Genomic DNA, 24,214 nt, shown 5'->3' on the forward strand with positions numbered 1-24,214 from the left:
CTCTCATTTCACTAGAATTTAGACACAGGTGTTATTTCCTTATCAGTCCTTAAAATTCACACAAAAGAAAACAGTGTTTTTCTAAAGAAAACTTTCCACTTCTAAAGGATTTGCTATGGAACTATCTTGACATAAACACAAGCAGCAAATAAAGCAGCATAACCCTCCCAAAGTTTCACATTGATTTGTTCCCTGTGCAAAAATGTAAAAAGCACACACAAACAAACATACAAAAAACAAACAAACAACAACAACAACAAAAAAACAAACAGCAAAGAATGCAGAAACAAATGAGACCCATAGATTCTGGCCTTTATGGGGAACCAGCAAAATCAGGTTTTGGATGCTCCAGAGGAGAAGGGACTCTTTACACTGTGTCACCAGTGTGGCAGGAGCCAGAGGAAATGCAGAGCTGCTATGTCCCATGATTAATACCTTCCCTTCCAACTCTTCTTTGTATTTCCCTTCTGTTCAGAACAGTACCATATCCCACTCTTTTTGGTTCTTACTCCCATATACTCCATGTGCTCTCTCTTTATCTCGCCTTACTCTCTTTATCTTGCCTATCTAGAACATTAAGCTTTTGCTGTGATTGCTGCTTCAGGTTTGTTCTTCCCAAAGAGTGCTGTGGCAATCCTAAGTGAGGTTGTTGATGGCATGGTCAGAGGGTGGTTTGAGATACTGGTCTACAGAGAAATGATGCTGTTATAATAGCTGGAAGTTTTTTTTAAGGAACTGTGTCTTGTGAACCTTTTGTACAGATGACTATAAATGTACATTATTTGCTTACTTAATAGGCAAGTGCTGGATGCTAAGAAGCTTAGAAAACTGCATTTAAACTACATCTCCAGCCTTAGAGGATATTAAAAAATAAGGGTCTATATATGATGGAAAACACACACTGATTTTTTAAAATTGTGTGTATTCTTTTTTTTTAAAAAAAAAGAAAAAAAAAAAAAGAAGAAGAAATTTAACTGTGAAGGGTAAACAGTGAAATTAACTTTACTATTGGCCGTTGACTAATCTTTCAGTCTCTTCCAAAGCAAGTCCCATTTTATATGATAAAATTCAGAAAGACCATTTTTTTTTTACTGATTGTAACTCTTCAATTCATGCAGTTCATGCATGTTCAACTCAAGGAGCAAAATGTGTTTTAAGAAAGTATTTCCCCAGGTTTTCAGATAGATTAGTCTGAATGAATGCAATAAACAAGTCCATTTATTAAAAAGTACCTGTGAAAATGGGGAAAAACTCACTACAAAGAGACATTAAAACTGAACCTCTGTAGTTTTAAAAGGCATACAAAAGGAGGAGGAAGTATTTGTAGTGAAGAAAACAATGGAAATTTGTCATTGTCATGCAACGTGATTGAAAAGATGATAAAAGAATATGTCAAAAGGCAAGAGAAATAGGCATACAGTTCTATTTGCATCTTTGCTAATGGAATTCAAGAAATATTTTCTTTTATAGACTATTGAATAGTTGTATGACATGAACTTAAGATGAGAAATACAGTTCCTTTATTTTAATCAAAGAATTTGAATAAAAAAGACTGAAATACATATTTGAAAGGTTAGAAATACCGATTTCTGCACAAACTCTAATATGACTCCCTCCTTAGGCCTTAACTAAATTTATTAATATCTCTTAGAGGGAGAGATAGTGGCTGGTAAAATGTTGTCATCCTGTTACAGAAAGGCATTCTCAGAGGAAATCAAATCACGGAGTCTGCAATTTTAAAAAACGTTTTATTATAAAGGACAGGAAACCAAATCCACATTTTTTTTTTCCTTCAAACACAGATAAATAAACAGTAAATATGCTTTTGATTTTAAATGTGCATTGCCTTTTGCAATAGGATTTGCAAAATGGCATTTCTAACTTGGAGACTTGCAAAAAATATAACTTTTGAGAACACAGTAGAAGACGGACCACAGTTTTTGCACATAAATGAAGAGCATTTCAAAAAACTGCTGGAAAAGAAGACAAAACAGCTCTGTGAAGAAATTGCTGAGCAAGGAGTAGTTTGGTAACATATTCAGCAGAAAACAAAAAAATTAACCCTTATGCAAGATTATTTCAAATATATATATAAATATGTACAAATACACACACACACACACATAAAAAAACCAAGATCTTCCCACTTAAAACTAAACAAACATCAAGTTGTAAAAAAACAGAGAGCCCTGTGGGCTTTGTGATTTTTAAGGAGGGATGCTTGAAAAATCCAAACAGTTTTTTAAATCTATTTCTTAAAAATGAAAATTAAAAATAAAATAAAAATTTTAAAAAAGGAAAATAAAGCAGTTACTTTGTTACTCTGTTAAAATCTTCTTTTAAAAAAAGATTCAGATCTTCATCATGCCTTATTTCAGGAACAGTTTAATGAATAAAATAAACCAACAAGCAGACAAACAACAAAATTATTACATTCAGGTTTTACATGTGATCTTTGTCCCAGTTTTATCAATGACAACGTTACTTTTAATTTCAGTGGGAGCAGGGCGAGGCTTTTCCTTTTATGTATTAGCAGAAGTAGAATGACCGCTAGATACTTTCCTTAACGTACTTTATTAATACGATTAATCATGAGGGACTATAATTGAAAAAGAGTTCTCTCTATAACTTCATTTCATGGGCCAACCAACTACTTTGTTGGTTGTTTTGATAGGAACTTTATCCTTACCAACAGCCGCATTGTGCATCTTGCCACACATTTCTGCAATATTTTAATATATCAGAATTACGTGTTATGACAGTGGAAACCTGTAAGCAGTCTTTTAAAGTTCCTTTAATATTTATACCCTTTTGTGGATTAGAACCCTTTGAGTAGGGTCAGGGCTACATGTACAAATTAAACAACCATTACAGGAAATATAAACATACTATTTACAGTTCACAATTCTTTATTTTCTATACAGTTCTGCTGAGTATTTTTAATAGTTGTAGCCTAAGCACTGTGTAGACCTGGCATGCTTCTGATATTCACAAAAATGTAATAATAAAGTGAAGAAACAAAAATTTAATAAAAAATAAAATAATGAATGATAAATTGCGCACATGCAATGATACTGTAAAATGAATTAATTGATTTAAGCTATGCATTTATGTCATTTTTATATATCCTAGCAGTTTGCCTTTCTGTGTTCTTTTGATGGAAATATTCCATGCAAAATCCCATATTTTCTTTAGGATAATATTTCACATTCTTTAAACCTTCCATCAATTTTCCTATGTGACATTCAGACTGCCTTTAATGAAAAAAAGGAAAAAGCTCAAAACACGTCTAACTTTGTTATCACACTATAAATCCTAGCTCAGGGATTATGCCAATTACCTCATTTACTTCTACAGAGCAACTGAAGAATTTATGCTTTTTACACTTACCATTCTTCATAATTTGACTCAGTTTATTTTTGAGAAATATGTCCTTCCAATATTTAATAAAAATAATTATTAACACAAATGATTTGATTCTGGGACATAAATTCATCATAACATAAATCCATCTGCCCATTCAAATTCAGTTCATTTAAGAAAAACAGTAATTGGAGTGGTCATCTTCAGTGCTTTAAAATGAGTTTTAAAAAAGGTGTCTTTATAATCCTTTTTTTTTATGTGTATAATGATTGTATTTCACTGCTGAAAAACTTTTCCTCAATGTACCATGGATGATATGTTTCCTATATTGGAATTCTGATGGTGTTGTAGAATAATCTGGTATATTTTCCATTTTTTAATAAAACATAAAAAAAAAAAAATAAAACAATAATCCACTGAGAAACACCAGATTTGGTCAGAATAACTGGATCCAGTTGTTCCTCTCTGGAAAATCATTGCAGCCACCTTCTTTGAAACCAAGCCTCCCCGTGTCATCAAGACATGGGGTGACTGGTGGGGAGTTTTTGCAGGCTATGGAGTGATAATGAAGTGACTTTGCATCATCCCTACATGTTGTTTCCAAGAAGCCCTTCACCTTTTACCTTCAGACTGTGATACCAGTGCTGTCAAGAACAGTGGCATTCTGATTTTTTTCTTGGATCCACCACTGAATGCCTTTAAAAGTCCAAGGGTCGAATCATCATGGTGGTGGAACGCAAAGAGTAGCTGGGGCCTTTGAAGTAGTGCCACTTGATGCCATTGAGCTTTCCATGGTTTTGCCCAGCAGTATAGAACATCCCATTGAGATTGGAGGGGCCACAAGCATCAAACCACCAGCCTGAAACCATTAAGGATAAACAATTAAACTGCAAATGCACTTAACATTTTTATTTTGTTTTATAAGTTTAGCTGATTAGCAACTTCTGACATTCAGAAGCTCATAAACACTTCTGGAATGTGGTGATGATGAATATTGCTTTCCTATTTCTATTATTTATTTATTTATTATTCTGTATTCAGCTGTGCTGGAGAATACACCGATTATTGACAGATCTGGAAAAGTATTTAACTCCTTCAGTTCGTATACACTGCATGTGAAGCAAGAATAGGAACAATAAAGGCAAATAAACTGCTTTGTGTGCTTAGACAATATTATAGATCACCCAGTTCATGTAAACATATCATAATAAGACTATAACTCATAAGTAATTTGCATAATTTCTGCTTGTTTGGTTATTTAGAACACAAGCATGATTTGATTTAATTTAATTTACCAGTATTTTTTCTGTTGCTTTAACTGTGATTGTTCTGCTGATCAGACAGTTTACTTTTGCTTTTAGGTTAGATATTCTTAGAAAGCATAAGCTGCAAGTACATTTGTGCTATGCTCTTACAATAATTACAATATTACAGTAACGCATCATCAGTATTCAGAGTGGTGTACAAGGAGATAGACTTTGTCTTTAAAACATAGATAAGACATTTTTAAGACTAAGATAAATTTTAAAACCAGACTCTGCAAATGAATGAAAGGACTAAATGCTGAAGACAAAGACAACACTATCGGACATCGATCTTCAGTCAGAATACCTATGTGCATGGATAGATGGTTTAAATGTTTACATGAGTGTGTATGTATTTAGGTGACAGTATAGCCAACTTCAATCAAGGTAAATTCACTGCATGTACACTTTGGGTCAGAAAAGTCACACTCAATCCCAAATCTTCCCACCATTTTGGATGTAAAAACCTATATTCAATCTTGAGCTTCCTAAACCGTACCTTGAAATGTGCTAAACAGAAACACTAAGAAAAAAATATTACAAATATTATTGATTGGTGTCTTAGGTAAGCTTAGAAAGTGCTGTCTTTTCCAGACACCCTACTCTGCCTGTTTTTTTCCCAGTCAGAGGTGCTTCCTACTCAATGACCCTTGATCTCCAGGTTCAGCCTCGTATATTTTATTCTACTGGAAAGACAGGACTAGAAATATCTTCCCCAGATGTTTTTTCTTCTAGACTGTTGTTCCTTCAGCTGCACTGTGAGACTCTTCTAAAAAGTGAAATGATGCAGATTTAGGGAAAACAAAACAAAATAAAAAACAAACAAACAAAAAACTTTCTTTTTGAGGACAAACCATCAATCTGGTTTACAGAATGCCTCCATGAACTGTTGTGTTAGCATAACTGAAGGTGAGAAGCTTTATCCCAACTGAGGAGTTGGGATAAAAAAGAAATGCAACAGCTCGGGAACTTTTAAACTGGAGGTTTCTGTCAAAGAAAATGCATGTAGAGCCATACCTTTACCTATGTGAGTGCTCTATTAGCATAGCACTGAAAATAATCCAGAAATCAAATACTTGTGAATATTACTAACAATTACAGAGGTTTTGCTACCATTTGTTATGACTGTATGCAGTGAATTCAAACTTGCTATAAGCACACCTTTGGTGTACAGCTGTGGTTGCAAATTGTATGCAAAAAAAAATCATCTTGGCTTTAGACTTCTATAGTAGATGTATTTATGTCTTTAACTCATGAAGAAAATGGAACCAGTGGTGAAAACAGTGTGATTCTTCATATCTATTTTAACTATTTGCTTTAATATGAGATTAATCAGTAACTCTTCTTGATTACATCCCCAAGATCTCCAATAATAAAAATAAAAAAATAAACTAGTTAACTGTGATGAAGACACTTACAGGTAGTGAGCAAATTCCACTCAAACCTCTTGTGTGCATTAGAATAGAAGAGCCCTGGGCTCTGCTTGCAGCACCTTTGTAGTATGATTTTAATCTCAGGCCTCCAAGAGTTACAGAGGTTATCAAACAACAAAACAACAACAACAACAAAATAACATCAAAAATAAGGCAACTTTTCTTTCAGTTCCTGTTTCTTTTTTGTTTGTTTGTTTTGTTTTTCTGTTTTGTTTTGGTTTTCAGTATGAAAATCTGAAACATTTTCATGTTAAGGTGAATTTTAGATTGTAATAGGAGTTTGAATATTAAGGAAAACCCCAAACAATTTGAAACTTGGCAACATTGAGATTACAGAACACAAGCTGACAAAGATAAACTAGGTGATGTGCTGACTCCATTGAAGTTAGTGGGAGTTTTGATGTATATCTTGATGGGAAAAGAATTTTTCTCTTCCAGACCTTACAGGGTATCTATTTAATATAATGTAAAGATGCTTAGTTCATATTGAGAGAGGCAGAATGAATCCCCAGACTGCAAAGAGCTAATATTCCCAATGACAAGAATATATTAGCCTTGATGATGAGAAGCTCTATTTGTCAGAAAGATTTCTGCAGTTCTTTCTTTACAGTAAGACCTATAGTCTTTGTGAATCTTCAGCATAGGTCTTATGTATCCTTCCATGTAATACTGTTTTACTGGACATTTGCCTTTATGTTTTAAGGAAAATAAGGTCATAAAGATTACATGGTGGCTGTTACTTTTAGTGGTTAAATGTTACTTTCTTTTAAAAAGTAATTTCAGACTGCGTATCATAGCATTGTAATCTGTCCAGGACCCCCTTTTCAGGCACCACCAGTAAAGGCAAACAATGGCTGTCTAACAAGTGGCTACTAAACTCTGCAGGTGTCACTGTGGACTGAAATGTATAATTGTAATTTTCAGTGCAGTTCCCCCTCTAACTTTTGCAAATGGAATTAACATGTTAGAAGCTCCTTTTAGACAATGTGCATTGGCATAGTGAATCCTCCGATTTCCTCATATCCAGCCTTTTATCTATCTGTAATGAAGACTGTTCTATATATTTATCTATTCTATATATTTATCTATCTATAATGAAGACTATTATATATATATTTAAGCTATATCCTACTACTATTGATATGATATTGACAGTGATTAGCCTATAAATCCAGTGCTTTTACTCTGTCCTTTGCATTCAAATCCATGTAACTTATATTTCTTAGCCTTGTAAAGTAATTTCTTAGATTTTGGATAATACTTTTTAAAGTATTACATAAAATGTCTTTTTTTTTTTCAGAACTAACACTTCATAATGAAATCTTGAGGGAAGGATCTATGCCAGATATATTCTGGCAAACTTCTATTTTGATACAATTGACCTCTCTTTGATTACAATGATATACCTAAGGGGGTAATAAGCAAAGAAAGAGAAAGCTGTACAGCTGATGTTTTACTGTAACCAGAATACAATCTTGTAGAAACTTAAGACAAATTTAAACAGAGAAAATCTAATCCTTATTTTTCAAAGCTGGAACACAGATGCAGCTGGGTTCTGTTTATGGTGCTGGGATGAAGACATGGCAAGCTGTGCTAGTTACCAATTCATTCATCTTAAAGGAATAGCAACAGACACATAAACGGACATTTAGGTAAAAGGTATCCAGTGGTGCCCAACAAAATCTATGTTAAACAATGGAATGAGTAGAAGATGCACAATATTTAAAAACTGTTCTGTGAGGACCTACTCAAATCTCTTTTAAATAATTACTTTTTTTTTTTTTTCCAAAATCTTTTTAATGAGCATCTTTTCTTTTGGCCTACTATACTGTTCTTGTTAATGAGACTGTACAATTTTTAAAGAAGAAATTTCCTAATACTACTTTATGATGTTGGGTTTACTTTCTCCTATCTTTCAGCTTTTTCACATTTTTGTGTTATTTTTTTTTCTCTTACTTTTTTCTCTGGGTAGCCGGGCCCAAAGAGTCATGGTGAATGGAGTCAAATCCAGTTGGAGGCCAGTCACTAGTGGCGTTCCCCAGGACTTGGTACTGGGGCCAGTCCTCTTTAATATCTTTGTCGATGATCTGGATGAGGGGATCGAGTGCACCCTCAGTAAGTTTGCAGACGACACCAAGTTAGGTGCGTGTGTCGATCTGCTTGAGGGTAGGAAGGCTCTGCAGGAGGATCTGGATAGGCTGCACCGATGGGCTGAGGCCAACTGTATGAAGTTCAACAAGGCCAAGTGCTAGGTCCTGCACCTCGGGCACAACAACCCCAAGCAGTGTTACAGGATGGGAGATGAGTGGTTAGAAAGCAGCCTGGCAGAGAACGATCTGGGAGTATTGGTTGATAGTCAGCTGAATATAAGCCAGCAGTGTGCTCAGGTGCCCAAGAAGGCCAACAGCATCCTGGCTTGTATAAGAAGCAGTGTGGCCAGCAGGGCTAGGGAAGTGATTGTCCCCCTGTACTCAGCTCTGGTGAGGCCGCACCTCGAGTACTGTGTTCAGTTTTGGGCCCCTCGCTACAAGAAGGACATGAAGGTGCTCGAAAGAGTCCAGTGAAGGGTAACAAAGCTGGTGAGGGGTCTGGAGAACAAGTCTTACAAGGAGCAGCCGAGGGAGTTGGGATTGTTCAACCTGGAGGCTCAGGGGTGACCTTATTGCTCTCTGTAGGTACATTAAAGGAGGCTGTAGCGAGGTGGGGATTGGTCTATTCTCCCACATGCGTGGTGACAGGACGAGGGGGAATGGGCTAAAGTTGCACCAGGGAAGGTTTAGGTTGGATATTAGGAAGAACTTTACTGAAAGTGTTGTTAGGCACTGGAATGGGCTGCCCTGGGAAGTGGTAGAGTCACCATCCCTGGCGGTGTTTAAAAGACGTTTAGACGTTGAGCTTAGTGATATGGTTTAGTGAAGGACTTGCTAGTGCTAGGTCAGAAGTTGAGGTTGGTAATTTTGGAGGTGTCTTCCAACCTAGACAATTACATGATTTTGTGATACTTTGTGTGTGTGTGTGTGTGTCTGTAACCATATACATGTATATAGTTACTTTTCTCCTTACTCTCATGTAGTGCTCTAAAAGCTATTCATTCCCCATGAGGCCTCAGATTATCATAAAAATGTCTCAACACCGAATCAACATGTTTGGATACATGTAAAGGAATTGTTTTTCCAGAAGCATGACTTTCAGATATTTGTATGCATTAAAGGAAAGAGGAAAAGAACCAGCACCTTTCTTGGTAGCTATGAGGTAACATAAAACTGAAGTACCTGAAAGAGATACCTGCAATATTGGACACTGCAGAAAACACTAAACAAAGCAGTTCCAGGGCTGTAAGACAGTCTGACCCAAGAAACGCTCTCAATAAGTAAATATTTTCTGAAGTTCAGGAGATTTCCTCCCATGAAAAATCTTGTTTATTTTTTTCACTATAAGGTAATGGCTTTCCCAAGTAAGCATCAAGAACCCTCTGAATAGCAGTAAGATTTTAACCTCAGATATAACTTTTGGCAATAATTTCTGTGGGATATTTGAATCATGCATGTGAATCATGAAGGGTGGATATTGTGAGAAATATAGAAGAAAGTTTTTAAAGTGACTAATGCAGAGATAAAGAAGAGGCTTTCATGAAATGATTAAGAGAGTTTGTGCTCAGAAACACAGGTAGTTTCTTCAAGTCATCACCATCTGGCCTTCAGTTGCTTATTTGAACTGAGGAGAGCCTTACAGTCTTTTGAGGTTAGCCCACTTCTAATAATTTGTTTGTATAGTACAGGCAATGCTATCATCTCTGTTTGCAATAAAAATCCTTAGGTCATAAAATGTATTGTCTAAACAGAAAGTAATTTAGATAATGCATTGCTTGTTTGAAAGTCAACTATACAAATAAACATGAATCACCCTTGTAGACAGTTGATCTTCTGGAACAGTTAAAACACACTGACACTTTGTGGAATCCTATGCTTTGCTCTTTAATTATAATTACTCTTGCTATTACCACTGAGAAGTTATTAAAATTCATGTCAGCTCTTTCCATTAAATAAATTTATTTTGAATAGTTCATTTTAAACAAGCTATCACCAGAGCAGCCTCACAGGCCTGCTCTTACTGTATCTTTGGTTGAATATGAAAGTACATTGAGATCATTTCCACAAATTCTTGCAAAAAAAAACCCTACCTAATAAATGTGCATTGCTCAAATGAGTGATGTTATTACTAGAAAAATATAATGGAAATCTTTTGGAAAGGTTTTCTGAAGTTACAAATATAATCTTCACATGGCAGAATCTTCATTGTTGAAAGTACCAATGTAAAAAGGGTTTTAGTATGCCAATGCTAACAGCTTTTGGCTTTGGCTTGTTGTATAAATTGTAGTTAAACATGTATGCATGTAAAATTATTTTTTAGTAACCTAGTGCTCATCAATCAAAAATGCACTGTAAATCTTGCTTGAATTGCAAGCTTACTAATGATCACTTAGCTTTGATGACAGGCTATTAGTTGTCTTTACATGTTAAAGGAATAGGTGCACAGTTGATGACAGACCCTTTCTTTACACATTGGTCTCTCCTCTCCCTCATGATTACAATGAATGTTTCCAAATACAGTAAGATCCAAACACAGTCTGTTCAATCATATCCAAAGTTTGAATTGTACATTTGTATGCCTTTATGGGACAAATGCATTCTAAGAAAAGCCAGTATCTGTCTCTAGGCCTTTGGGTTTGTTCATAAAATTTAGTGCATTTGGCAATAAAGCTAATAAGAAAAATTTCTAATACAAAAATATTTGAATGGTGTTCACTGATTGAAAGACAATTTATTTTATGAAAGTTTTTAATGTTTCTGAGCTTCTAATTCCTTTAGAGGAATTAGATGGTAATGCTTAGGCTATGTCTGAAAACTTCTTGGCTAGAAAACTGGATCCTGTTTTGTATGACACCTTAAGCTCTACGTGGAGCAACTTGACAGGGACCAAAAGAGTTAATGTAAAAGGAAATGTTTAGGTTTGTTTAATCCAGAATACAAAAGACAGAAAGGAAATGCTAACAATCTCAAATCCATAAGAAGTCTGCTTGAAAAAAAAAAAAAAAAAAAAAAAAAAAAAAAAAGGAATCATTTATTCTAAAGAAAGAAAAGCTATGGTTTATTCTTTCCAGTAATGTAGGACAGGACAAGACCAAGACAGAACAAACTTAAGTTGTCACAGATTTAGTTAAGACATCAAGAAAAGCTTTTTTATACTAAGGGTAACCAAGCTCAGTAACATATTGTATTGCAAGAATGAATCTTTATCATTAGAAATAATGAGTAGAGTAGAGTAGAGTAGAGTAGAGTAGAGTAGAGTAGAGTAGAGTAGAGTAGAGTAGAATAGAATAGAATAGAATAGAATAGAATAGAATAGAATAGAATAGAATAGAATAGAATAGAATAGAATAGAATAGAATAGAATAGCATAGCATAGCATAGCATAGCATAGCATAGCTAGGGAAGATTCTATCTTGGAGAGGAACTAAAAAAACTCTGGAGGTTTTTCCGGGCCTGTTTTTTATTGTTTGATAAAGTTATTGTTTATTGTTTGATTGGTTAGCCTAAGATTTAGCAGCACTTGATACTCTGAGGATTAAATAAGATTTTAACTGTCAGGACATAGGATGTTAAGTCACTAGCTTTTCACATCACATAGACAATATAGTCCTTTTATAATTCTAATAAATCACAAGCTAAAAATAACATGAAACTTACAGACTGATGAGCATGTTCTGATCTTCTAAATGTATAGACTAATATTTAAGTCAGTCACTGGTTGGTCATCTCCTTTGTTACTATTGTCCATACTTAACCTTTATAAACGAAGGTTATAAACCTTTATATACAGCTTTTCTTAACCTTTATAACCTTTATATACAGTGATGATTTTCTTAAAAGTGCTCAGTAGCATTTCATTATCTAATGAAATACATCTAACATTTTTAACATAAATCAATCCAATTCCAGTCACTTATTATCTACATGGTGGCAATATTTTTCTATCTACAAACTGTTAGGTAATATAAATTATACTCTATGAAAGTTGTTGGAACATCTTCATGAAAACAACAGTATACAAAACCTAAAAATTGGTGCTTTTCTTTGTAAGTGGGCATGATTTCTGGGGTTCAGGTCAAAAGCTTTCAAGTGTACTGAGGTACTACTTTCAAAGTTTTTGTTTCAAACAATATGTAACAGAAATGGTGGGTTTTTCTGATTAGACTATATATGGATAGACTACTACATTTAGCCAAGAACTTCCCTACAAGACAGGAGAAGAGTCCTCTATATTGCTCTTGACGGAGGTTCATAAAATTTGCCACTTGGAGAAAAAAAAATGTAGTGAAACAACAAGCAATAAATGCACCACTGTTTGGGATTTTCATTGAACATCATTTTACCAAACAGAGGAGAAATCCACTGAGGATTGCTAAATACATGGGAAATGTGTCTGACTCAGGAAGCCTCTGATATGCAAAATGTTGAGACTGGGAAAATACTCAGGGGAAGTATCATCTATTTGTATTGTTCTTACGCCCATCCTGAGGCATCTGCTGTTGACTGCTGTCAGAGAAAGGAGACTGCAGACAGATGGACCTCTGTTCCCAGTCAATTAAAAAAAAAAAAATAAAAAAAAATCTTTCAGTGATTCTATGCTGTTTCAATCTTAGCTAGGCATCTAGAAAGTCTCCCCAGCACTTTGGCAAGCTATTTTATTTCAGGCATCATGAGTTTAGCAATGTTGTCACATAACCATCAAAAGCAATGTTAATGCCTGTGTAAATGTCTCTCAAATGCAAAACAAAGCAAATTGCATTAAGACTTTTACTATGGGCCAAGTTACTGTAAGTCATTTTGTGGTGCCTGTAGATGATAGCACAAACAATTTCTGGGACTCAGTTGACAGGTGGTATCCTGGCAGGATGCTCTGACATGGCCTGCTGCCCACAGATCTTATCCAGAGATTCTAAGTGCTCTTCTACTGGCAATCTGTCTGAAGTACCTTGGACATCTACTCAGTGCTTCATTCTGATGAGAGTTTGTTACATTTTAACTGATGTATCTCTCAAAACGTAGTATGTATGCTCATTGGGGTACTCTTCTATTCATAACATTTGATATTATATGGAAATAAAAGCTTTTGTTCAGTTTATAGGCTTGAGATGTTACACCAGTCCCCGATTTTCACAAAAGAAAAAGTGACACTATTTAACAAACTTTAAATGAAGAAATTATGTGAATAAATATGCCTTGTCTCCACTTAAATTAAACCGAGGTTGCTGAGTTGAAATTTTCCATGTTTTCCACAAAAAGTAACTAAAATATTTAACTACCACAAAAAGGTCACAGGATATAAAAATCCAGCTCAGGCATATACATTTGGAAACTATTCCCTAAAATCAACATTAAGATAGAGTCAGCTAGCAGAATATGGTTCTCAAAAGGACAAGGAGCTCACACACAAAATTCTGTTGATGCTACTCTTCCACTATTTAATTTTTTTTTCTGAGGGAGAGGAAGGATGGAAAGGAGGAGTGAGAGAATATTTTTGATACAGAACAAATAAAACTGACAACTAGTAAGATCACAGAGAGAAATGTGTGTTTTCCTTACATTTTTATTTTCAGCCTTGACTATAACCATATCACAGTCTTGAGCTTCAGCTTATCTCAGCCTTTTTTCCTGACATAAATATATTCAGTTCACCTCATAGAGATAACGGGATCATCCGAACTGTCAAGATAGCAAGGAACCTGCCTTTAGATTTCATATCATTTATCATTAAAGTGCTGTCTGTGATGCTGCCAAAACTAACAGAGAGTCTGATATCTTCTGAAAAAAAAAAAAAGAAGAAAAAAAAAAGAGGTTTCCCAAAAACCTCTTTTGGATTGCTACTTTTCTTAATCAGTCTTTTTCTGTGGCACAAAACTGACATCTATTTGTTAAACGAATGTTTTGGTATTTAATTCAATTTCTGCTACTTCTCAAGGAATGAAAAGGTCTATTTCATGAAGCAATGCATAAGGTGTTTTTGAGGAGAAATCTAGCAGGGAGATCAATTTACATTTTTTTATGGCAATTTGCATGATTGAGGTATTTCTCAAAGTACTACAACTTAGTGTAACACAGCTGCTTCAGTCACCTTTCTCTGAAGCCTAGCTGCATCTCCTTTTACACATCAACGATGTGTTCTATTTGTGATTTCCTCACCCTTTGGTAATTCACCCCCCCCTCCACTTTATTCCTTTCATTTGCTACCAGTACATTCCAATATGTGGTTTTCCTGTTGATTTACAGGACTACTGCAGCAAAATATATGTGAAACTTGTGAAATGGTTGTTTAACAGCAGACTGACCTTAGCAGGGCAATGACCTGCCACAGAAGTCAGGGTAAGAAAATAAACAAAACCCTCAGCTCCCAGAATTAGATGTCTGGGAGTGGAGGTGTTTCCAGGCAGCTCAGATACATGAATGAGTCTGCACTTCACCACAGACACAACTCACATTTAGGAGATTTTCACTGGACTGTGACCTGCCCTGGAAGTGAAATACACTACTTTAGCATGATCTTTGAGGGGAAAGATCATCAGTTGTTAATTAAAATAAACTCTTAATTCCCATTGTTTGCCCCAGAACTGGTCAGATACCTTTGTTATACAAATGGGAAGGTATCATCTGATCACCTGTCTTCTAGAAAGTTTCCCACAGAAACTTCCATTAAATTGAAGTTTTCCATTTAATAAGATTTTAGTAGAGGAAGTCAGGAAAGTTTGAGAAGCAGGCTCCTTAAGGATTCTCCCAGCTGGGCAACTTCCAATTAGCAAAAAGAATGAGGATGTAGGCTGTGTGTTTGATGCAAATTTCCACTGACAGAAACACATCTTCTGTCAGCAGATAATAGCCTTAAGAGGCTCATATATGCCTGAATGTGGCCTGAGCTGGATGCAGTCACAGTGCCAGTAACCACAAATAATATCAGTTTAAAAGTCTGATCCAAAACACTGAATAACTTTTTATGCTATAGTTTTTTTTTTTTTTTTTTTTTTTTTTTTTTTTTCCTTCCCAGGCATGTTAGAAATCACTGAGGGAGATTCTCAGAAGATCGGATGTGAAGATAAGGGCCTTTCTTGGTCATACATTCTAAGAACCAAAGAATCCTAATACAAGCTTTCTGCTCTAGTGTGACATGATAGAGATAAAAATGAGCTTGCCTCTTCATGGACTCAGAATAAGCAACGTTTGCAAAAGTTCTCACTCTTGTGCAGACCTTTAGGTATCTGTCTGGGGAGATAATGGATATTCCCCCTCCACAATGGAGGGAAATGATATTAATCATATTCACTACACTTGCTTGCAGTTAGTTTGATTTTGTACTTAAACCCATCCTAGTGTAACTTCTCTGTGCTGTTTTAAAAGTTCTAGAACAGCTAGGTGTCACAATTTAAACAGGGGGCTGTAGGTCTACTCTTTCACAGGTGAGTAAATTAGCCATTACATTAACTAATTAAATAGCTTGTATAAGACAAACAGAAAGCTTAATCACTGTAATTATTTTAATAATAGCATCACCCCCTAATTGAACTTAGGGAACTTTTAAACTTTACCTTCTAATAATCTATTTACGTGTCCTTTCTTCTTTTTCTGGGTGAGTCCTTTCCCAGTTCTCATAAGGATCTTCCCCCTTTCTTCATCTCTTAGTTTATTCTCTCTTACTTGACCTTTCTTGACTCAACAATAACACTAACCTTTCCCTCTTGAAATTGCTGCAACAGTTTCAGTGCAGAAGTATACTGACTGCATCTCTGAATAAACCCTTCCCTGCTGATAGGAACCTGGGGGTATTGGCACTACCACAACATACATAAAGAAAAGAGTAGGAGTAATAATAATAAAATGAATTTTCACACAATACTTACACATCCATGAATTCAACTTTATCCATGATTGCTTAAGGAAAACAGAGCAGATTCCTAACAATATACCACATGTTTTCAGAGTTGTACTCACCTCCAGTTAACATGAGAGCACATTTACACATGCAGTTGTCATTGTCAGCATCTTTTGTACTGAATTCAGCACCATGTAGTATCAGGCTACTCTGTTTTCCAGCTGTTCCACTGTGACCTTTTAAATAAAGCCTGAAACAGCAAGAAAAAACAATCAGTGTCACCGAAAGGAACAATAAAAGATCGAGATCTCTTTCCACATGAGGTTTGCCTTGTATTAAGTACATTCAGAAACTTCAGAAATGTCTTGTGTTTTGGCTCAATCTCTTTGTTGTTTCAGGTGTAAAATGAGAAAATTTAGGGTTTTTCAATGTGTCTGTAGTAGGACATAGTCCCTGAGCTGGAGCAGAACTGAGTAATCCACACTGGAAAATGCAAGAAAGTGTAAGGAGTCAGAGACACAAAAGAGAATGAGAGGTGCCCAGAGATGTGGAACACATTGACATAATAATTGAGTATTTGAATAGCTGATCCCTTTACTTTGTCACAAAACAGCACTTACAGTTAATGGCAGCCATGTTATTAATCCCTGGTCTTGAAAGAGGATTTCAGCACTTTCAGAATCTTTAATTCAACCAGTTACAGGACAAGCCAGCAACCCAGTTCTGCCAAAGCTGTCTCTGAGTGATGAATGGAGAATAACTTAGAGTCCAAGCCACAGAAGTCTTCATGATTTGCAATGCTAAATATTCCTTTCTGTAAGGGGTCTTGTCAACTAGCTGAAACCACAACCATGACTTAGGAACCTAATCCCAGCTCCAGGAAGTAACAAGGGCATTTGTGTTGTTCAGTGCTTTTCAGTCCAAAGTCAAATGTGCCAGCTGCAGGGATGTTGAGTGGAGCACCTCTGTCTCACCAGAGGAACAATGGGGGACCTGGGCCCGTCTGACCTTAGTGCACAGTTGCAGGGACGTACACAAGGAAATGCTGAAGAGAGAAATACGAGGTTGCATACAGTGGTTTTCCATGCCTCTGCAAAACCACTTCTGGGAGTCAGACATCCCCAGGAGACTGACACTTGCAGCAAAAACTAATTTATGCACCTAGCTACCTAAATTAGACATCTGACCACTGTATTCCTACTTTTTCACAAAATAGTTCTGAAAGAGAAGGGCATTTTTTGTCATAATAGCTTCACATGCAGGAAGGAGGAGACAGGATCTCAGTGTCTACTGGAGAAATAGGAAGCCATAATGCCTACATCCCAGGAACAAGCCCTAGTCATTGGGTCAAGAGAGGAGGGGAATAAGCATCCCACACCTATCTCACTGAAAATTTACAGGCAAGAATACGTCAGCCACAGGGGAAACTAAAAACATGATTTGATATCTAGTGGAATAGACCATTCCACTGAAAAGAAGGTGAGAAACATCTGTTCTGCTTCTTCTAGGGTTATGGAAGAGGTGTGAGTATGTATCTTGAATATCTAATATAAAATACAAAAGGATCCATGGGAGAAGAAGTAGGGCTTAAGAATGTGAAATGGGAGAGATGCCTCTTTCTTTCTGGGATTTAGAACTGGGAGTGCTGTCCTATACAATGCCTTCCCAGCTTCTCCATCAAACTCAGTGAAAAATGGTTGTGAGTCAGTGATTTTCGTGGCTGCCTCTTAGATTGTTCTTCAACTTAATCCAGTGACTTTGGATGAATAAAAAAGAGCAAATATCTTTACCAGAGTGCCATTCTTCCATTTGTTTAGATGGAAGATAAATAATTTGCTGCAAAGTGGTCACATTGTCAACAGCAGAGGTAGGCAGCATCTCTAACCCACTCTCTTACACATGAGTAGTTAAGATAAGGGCAGCTTTCTGAGATGGGGAGGATAGTATGTTCCCTAGACTGGTTTATATAAAACCCAGTCCTCCCACAGAACTTTGGGTATGGAGCCCTCCTTCTGAAAGGGAGGAAAAGGGGCATACAGCTACCATATGGAAGCATTCCTTAATCAAGTGCATAAATACTGATTTTGTTGTCTTGCACACGTCTGTGGATTCTAGATACAAATACAGCCAATGTTATTAAACTTGCCATGGAGCCGTTACAGAAAAGCCTCTTCTCAGTACCTCAGTGATATTGTGTAGGAGATAGATGCTGAGTTACTGATCCATTTCAAGATGTGAAAGTGCAGATCTAATGTTTGGAGCTCTAGAAAGTCTAAAATTCACACTTTCAAACTGATTTAAACTTCATCTAATTTTCAATTAAATTCTTCCTTCTCGATCTTTAAAAATGGAAACAATAGCAGCTACACATGCTATTCATGAATATATTAAAATAAAAATGTATTAAGAGAACCATGAGAGCTATCCTTCCAAAGTAGTTATACCAGCTACCTCCATTTGATTTTAAATGGTATTTGTCACCTGATCTGAGCCTGATGATCACATAACTTTGGATTTAATCCTTAAAGTCAATTTTGTATGTAGATAAGTAAATACATGCATACACATATAAAAAATCTTGGATTATATATAAAAGCTTTTGATAGCCAAATACTTTTGGATAGCACAGAAATGGATAAGGCAAGATGTAAGCCACAATAAAACATCATGAAGTCTGTCAGAAGCTTAACAAGGAACGACCAAGGAGCAGAAATCCAGCAAGATCATTGCATTACTCTATTGTCCAGTCACAGTGTCAATTACCATAATTACCATGTTACTCTATCAAAGGATGCTTGCTTTAGACAAGATTACACTAAATCTGGCTCTGATCATTGTCATTTCTTTGTTCCACACAAAGTAAAGGCTGGAATTAATCACTGGAGTTTTGCCTTGTTTTGCAAGCTGTGCCTAATTTTTTGCAGAACAAAATAAACTTCCCTGAGGTTGTGTTGATAGAAAAATTACTTTGTCACATGATATCTACAATCTGATTTTGAACTGCTATACATCTTCACTATATCAGCAACACCAAAGCTCACAGAAGTCTCATAAAGTCAATACAGAAAGCAATAGCTGTTTACTTAAATCAGAAAGACAATGCTAGCCAGACCTGATTTTATTAACAATCAACACTATAAAACCCACTTAGTCTAATAAAAAATATTCTTATACTGTAAGAAAACAATAAAGAAATGAGCAATGTGTGATGGTGTGCAATGTTTTCCCCAAAGGGGTAGGGCATTAGGATTATTTACAAGCTCATACTCTTGCAACGATATTTTACAAACATTCCACTCAGCACAGATTTAGATCTTGCCAGTAATGTTTGAATTTCCCTCAACACCACTTGTCTGGTAGGTCTCCAGTGACTTTACAAGGATAGAGCTTAGGATAGCTCTAAACCTGAAACAAGCAACGGTAGTAGGCTTACCATACTGCAGCAGTGAAGAAGTGAGCCATGTTTTAAAGCAGGAATTCTCTTGCTAGGGCAGCTCTCCCTGAACAGGCATTGCCAAAAGTTAGGAAATAAGTACATAAATACTGTAAAGTTGGCACTACTTTGGGCCAAAATCAGGCCTGAAGTAAAAAATAAAACTGAGACTGAAGCAGTCATTTCTTTTCTTTCTGAACTTCTATTCAAGCCAGATGGATCAGAACCAACCTGATGTGAGATATCAAGTCTGCACACCACTGTCCTGCACTAGTGACTGATGAACCTTGTAGCTCTTGGCAGCAGTAGCTAACCTTAATATTTAGGCTTAGGTAAGTTTTTATTATTCTCAGAATAAAATTGGTAGGATTGGACCTTTAAAGTAAACTGAATAACTATAAGGACAGAATTGCCTTGCCTTAGAAAAGACAGAAATTCATGATGGAGTTCTTCTTGGTTGCTCCTGAAGAAATGGGAAAGGAAGTTAAAAAAATACAAAAACAAAACAAAACAAAACAAAACAAAACAAACAAACAAAAACACTAATTCTAGACTGTCCTGGTTTCAGTTATTAATTTTCTTCCTAGTAGCTGGTGGAATGCTGTGTTTTGGCTTAGGATGAGAAGAGTACTGATAACACCCCGATGCTTTAATTGTTGCAGAGCAGTGCTTATACTAAGCCAAGGACATCTCAGCCTTTTGCTCTGTCCTGCCAACGGGCAGGCTGGGGGTGCAGTAAGAGCTGGGAGGGGACAGACCCAGGACAGGTGACCCAAACTAGCCAAAGGGGTATTCCATACCATCTGACGTCATGCTAAACAATATATAGGGGTGGCTAGCCGGGGGGAGGGGGCCGGACTGCTCGGGGTTAGGCTGGGCATCGGTCAGCGGGTGGTGAGCAATTGCATTGTGCATCACTTGTTTGTATATATTATTATTATTTCCCTATTATCACCATATTATTATTATTATTATTTTGTTATTATTATTTTCCTGTCTTATTAAACTGTCTTTATCTCAACTCACGGGCTTCACTTTCCATTTCTCTCCCCCGTCCCGGAGAGGGAGGGGGGAGGGTGAGCGAACGGCTGCGTGGTGTTTAGCTGCCGGCCGGGTTAAACCACGACATAGACAAAAGCCAAGGAGCTACATTTCCATCATTTCCACTTGCTAACAGCTGGGAAGTTCTGAAGATCTGGGACAGCAGTAGAAATGCTACTCAGATTTACAGTTTTGGTGGGAAAAACAAATTCATGCTCAAATAAACTCAAAGTCTACCTTATCTGTGTACAGTGGAATTGAAATAGCAACAAATAAGCATTAGAGAATAAATCATGAGTTAACAGAAGTAAGAGAAATATTGCATGTGTATATTAAGTTTTGAGGCCATCTGATATCATTATGAAATTCTAAGATCACTATGAGGAATGCAGAAGCTGATAGCATTAATTTAGAGAACTTTCTTAGTTGATGTACTACAGGAAAGACAGCATATTAAAAAAAAAAAAAAAAAAAGCAACTGTTACCTCTTATCTAATATGAGTGTTAGAAATTCCCTCTGCATTTTTTCCATGTGATTATTGTTGCAATGACAGATAGGATCTATATAAACAGATGGTGAGGAAGAACTCTCAAGCATATTTTGCTTTTTGCTTTTCACCATTCCTACTGCATGACACAACTCCACTATCTGTTAGTCCCTTAAAACCAAGGCAAAGTATATTGTGTGGAAAGAAAAGTTCTAAAAATGTCACACAAACATCTGTAGGGAAGCCTGAAAAGACAATTCAAATTTGCATTTTGTGTAAGTTTCCCTTTTGATCACCTTGATAATCTGGAATTCTTCTTTCAAACATAACAAGCTTAGCTGTGTTCACACCGTGTTTGATGAGTTTAACAGATGAACCTGGAATAAGTCCAAATAAAGTTCAAAAACAGTTCTATATTTCTGGAACCTGCAATCATAAAGATTGCATCATAGATAACGAGACATTAGAAGAACTAAAAAACAAGTGCAATCAAAAATTCTTGTGAAAAATTTGTGTGCTAAATTTTAATTAAAAGTAAAGGAGATGGTTTCTTCTTTTGTATTGTATTTGCTTATAGAGCACCTAACATCAGATTTTTATTTATTTATTTTTTATTGGAACTAGTGAGAGCTTCCAGTCTAGGACTCCGAGAATTTAGGTATGATCTATTTCTTTCTGTAATGTCTGTGTCTTTAGGTATCACTCAGTCCTTCATTTAAAGCAGTCTCTCAATGACGGAGTTAAGATGTCTGTAAGTCTCATCCAGCTTTTTTGGTGATTAATGCATACTTTGGAAATCAACAAAAAATACATTAGCTCACTGCAAACATTAGTAGTCATCATTAGGAGATGTGGAATACCACCTCAACTACCCCAGTGTTCATGGTCATTTTTATGAGTTAACATAAGCTCCAAATTCATAACTGCCATTTCCATTGTCATAGCAATAAAGATTTGGGCACAAATCATGATTGCAATTTACAAACACCAGTAATGGCCTATGTTTCTTAACATAGAAAAATAGAGAAAAACAAGATTCTTGAAGTAGGGTTTAAAAGATACAATATGATGAATGAGAAGGACATATCAAAAGCTTGCCTTTGGGAAATCTGCAGAGAGATGCCTCTGAATTCCCACAACCCTTTTGTCTCTCATTTAGTCTCAACAGATTAAAATGTTTCTCTCTGTCACCTGCTCATTCCACATGACTGGCAGGAAGGAATCCTGAATAACAATCCCTCCTCAAGGGAGGTGTTGTTAATTTTGATGGTAAGGGTCTTTGAACAGAATGGATATATGGGGATTGGAATCCTAAGCCTGTTTCCTGTTCTGAGCCTTCTCCTTACTGGATTTTTTTTTTTTTCCCCAGTTTCAATAGGAGCAGAAGGTACCTAAATCTCAGCCCTGCCCTTAAACTGTTGGTTACTCCTGGAGTGTGGGAATATGTCTACACATGTTAATGTAAAAGTTCACATTGTACTCTGCATTAGCTGTGTGAAAGGCATGTTACAACGCACAAGACTATCATTATTTTGTCCTCTAGGTTTGAAGTGCCTGAGGCTGAAGCATTATTTAACTAATAACTAACTTGCATGTGATTCACACTTGCTTAGGTATAAAAATAAAGGTAATTAAGAAGCAAAATAGATGGCTTAAATCTGCTATCCAGTAACGAGCTCATTTTGAGGTTTAACAACTCATTCTGTCAAGTAGTGGGCTTTGATATATATGTAATATAGAGCAAGATTACTTCCTAAAAATGCTTATTTTCTTACACTAGTTAACTAGTTTCTTACACTAGTTAACTTAGGCCAGAATGATCAGTGTGAAGTAGACATCTAAAATTTAGATAGTTTCAGTCTGATGAAGTGAAACCCATTACTAAAGACCCTTACTTAGATTAAGTAGAGCTTTATGAATTGCTATATTATTCAACTGAACTCCATTTGTGATATGTAGGCAATAAAGTCCCTTTATGAACCAAAGCCCATTGGCCTGCAAACATTTAGGAGGACCCATTAAGAGATTATTCTCAGGTCACTCTTTTATTTCTAGACATTAACAGTAATAATATTAAGTAAAAATAAATAAATAAATAAATCAGAAACAGAGAGTAGCTTTCTTTTAAGTTCATATTTCTGGTCAAAAATGCTTTGATTATTAGGAATCACGTATGATATATCTATTGAATAAAACATAACAACTACTAAAGTAATATTAATTATTGTTGGCTCTTCGTAATTTTTCTCAATAAGCCTTTTCCTGAATACATTAGAAAATTGCATGAACCCTCAGTAACAGTTGCCCCTGAATAGGAAAAGTACCTTTATAATAAAGACGTATTCCAAATATTTAATGATAGATAATATACTGTAAAGAGGAGACAAAATCTAAATAATCATTCCAAAGAAAATCTGCTGTGGCTGAGAATCCTGTTAAAGATGAAGCTGAAGCTAACATGTTAACTCTCTGGGAGGCTTAATTCTGGTATTCAACTTTTTCAATATTGAATTCTCTCACTAACGGATAAAGAGAAACATCCCTTTGCACACATTTCTCAATTCAGTGGAAACATGGGCTCCTTGTTGGAGATGGAGCATGAATCACTTGTGGTTATTGGGTAGTGTCCTGAGAGACTGAATTGGGTTGCAAAGTGCAAGGCATTATTGTCAGTGCTTCTGCCCTTCAGATTGCAGTTAGATTGACTGGGTACCTATATGAATGCTTATAAGGGAAGAAGAAAACTTTATTCCTAAGTATAGCCTACATTTTCAGAGAAAAATGTATAACAAGTTTTGTTAGGGCAGTGACTACTCTCTTTATGAAAGCAAAACTAACACAAAACCTAATGTTTCATCATATATTATAATTGTTTAACTATCAAGAACATAACAGCAGATGAGATCATTAGATGATCATTAGAATTAAATTAAAAGCCACTCTCAACTAAAGAAAATTACATGGGAGAAATTAAAACAACAAGATAGGGTTCATTCACCACTACTCTCACAATCTTTTGAGGTGTTTCTAACCCATTTATATGAGTTGATAACTTTATTGATGCCCATTCCAGAATGACTGATGTAAAAGTATCAACAATATGAAGAACAGAAGTGTCACAGCTGATGTCTGTCTGCAGAAAAACAACACTATTAACTGTAAAAGCACAGCAATTCTAAAGTCTTCCTACTCCTAAATTTAGACCAAACTGAGCAACAGTGCATGTAGTAA

The 24,214-nt window shown here is 35.9% G+C and overlaps 1 protein-coding gene across 2 annotated transcripts in view; it reads right to left on the reverse strand.

Moving 5' to 3' along the window:
* Positions 1–1,734: 1,734 nt before the first annotated feature.
* ANGPT1 (angiopoietin 1) overlaps positions 1,735–24,214 on the reverse strand; it is a 184,945-nt gene continuing 162,465 nt past the window's right edge. For both annotated transcript variants that reach the window (XM_068672497.1, XM_068672498.1), the window contains 2 exons: positions 16,141–16,271; positions 1,735–4,222 (listed from right to left, as the gene is read on the reverse strand). In XM_068672497.1, the coding sequence (XP_068528598.1) occupies positions 4,062–4,222; positions 16,141–16,271 (292 nt within the window). In that variant the 3' untranslated portion in view covers positions 1,735–4,061. The remainder of the gene's footprint in view (positions 4,223–16,140; positions 16,272–24,214) is intronic.

Source organism: Anas acuta, chromosome 2 (genome assembly GCF_963932015.1).
Source record: "Anas acuta chromosome 2, bAnaAcu1.1, whole genome shotgun sequence".
Lineage (NCBI taxonomy): Eukaryota > Metazoa > Chordata > Aves > Anseriformes > Anatidae > Anas > Anas acuta.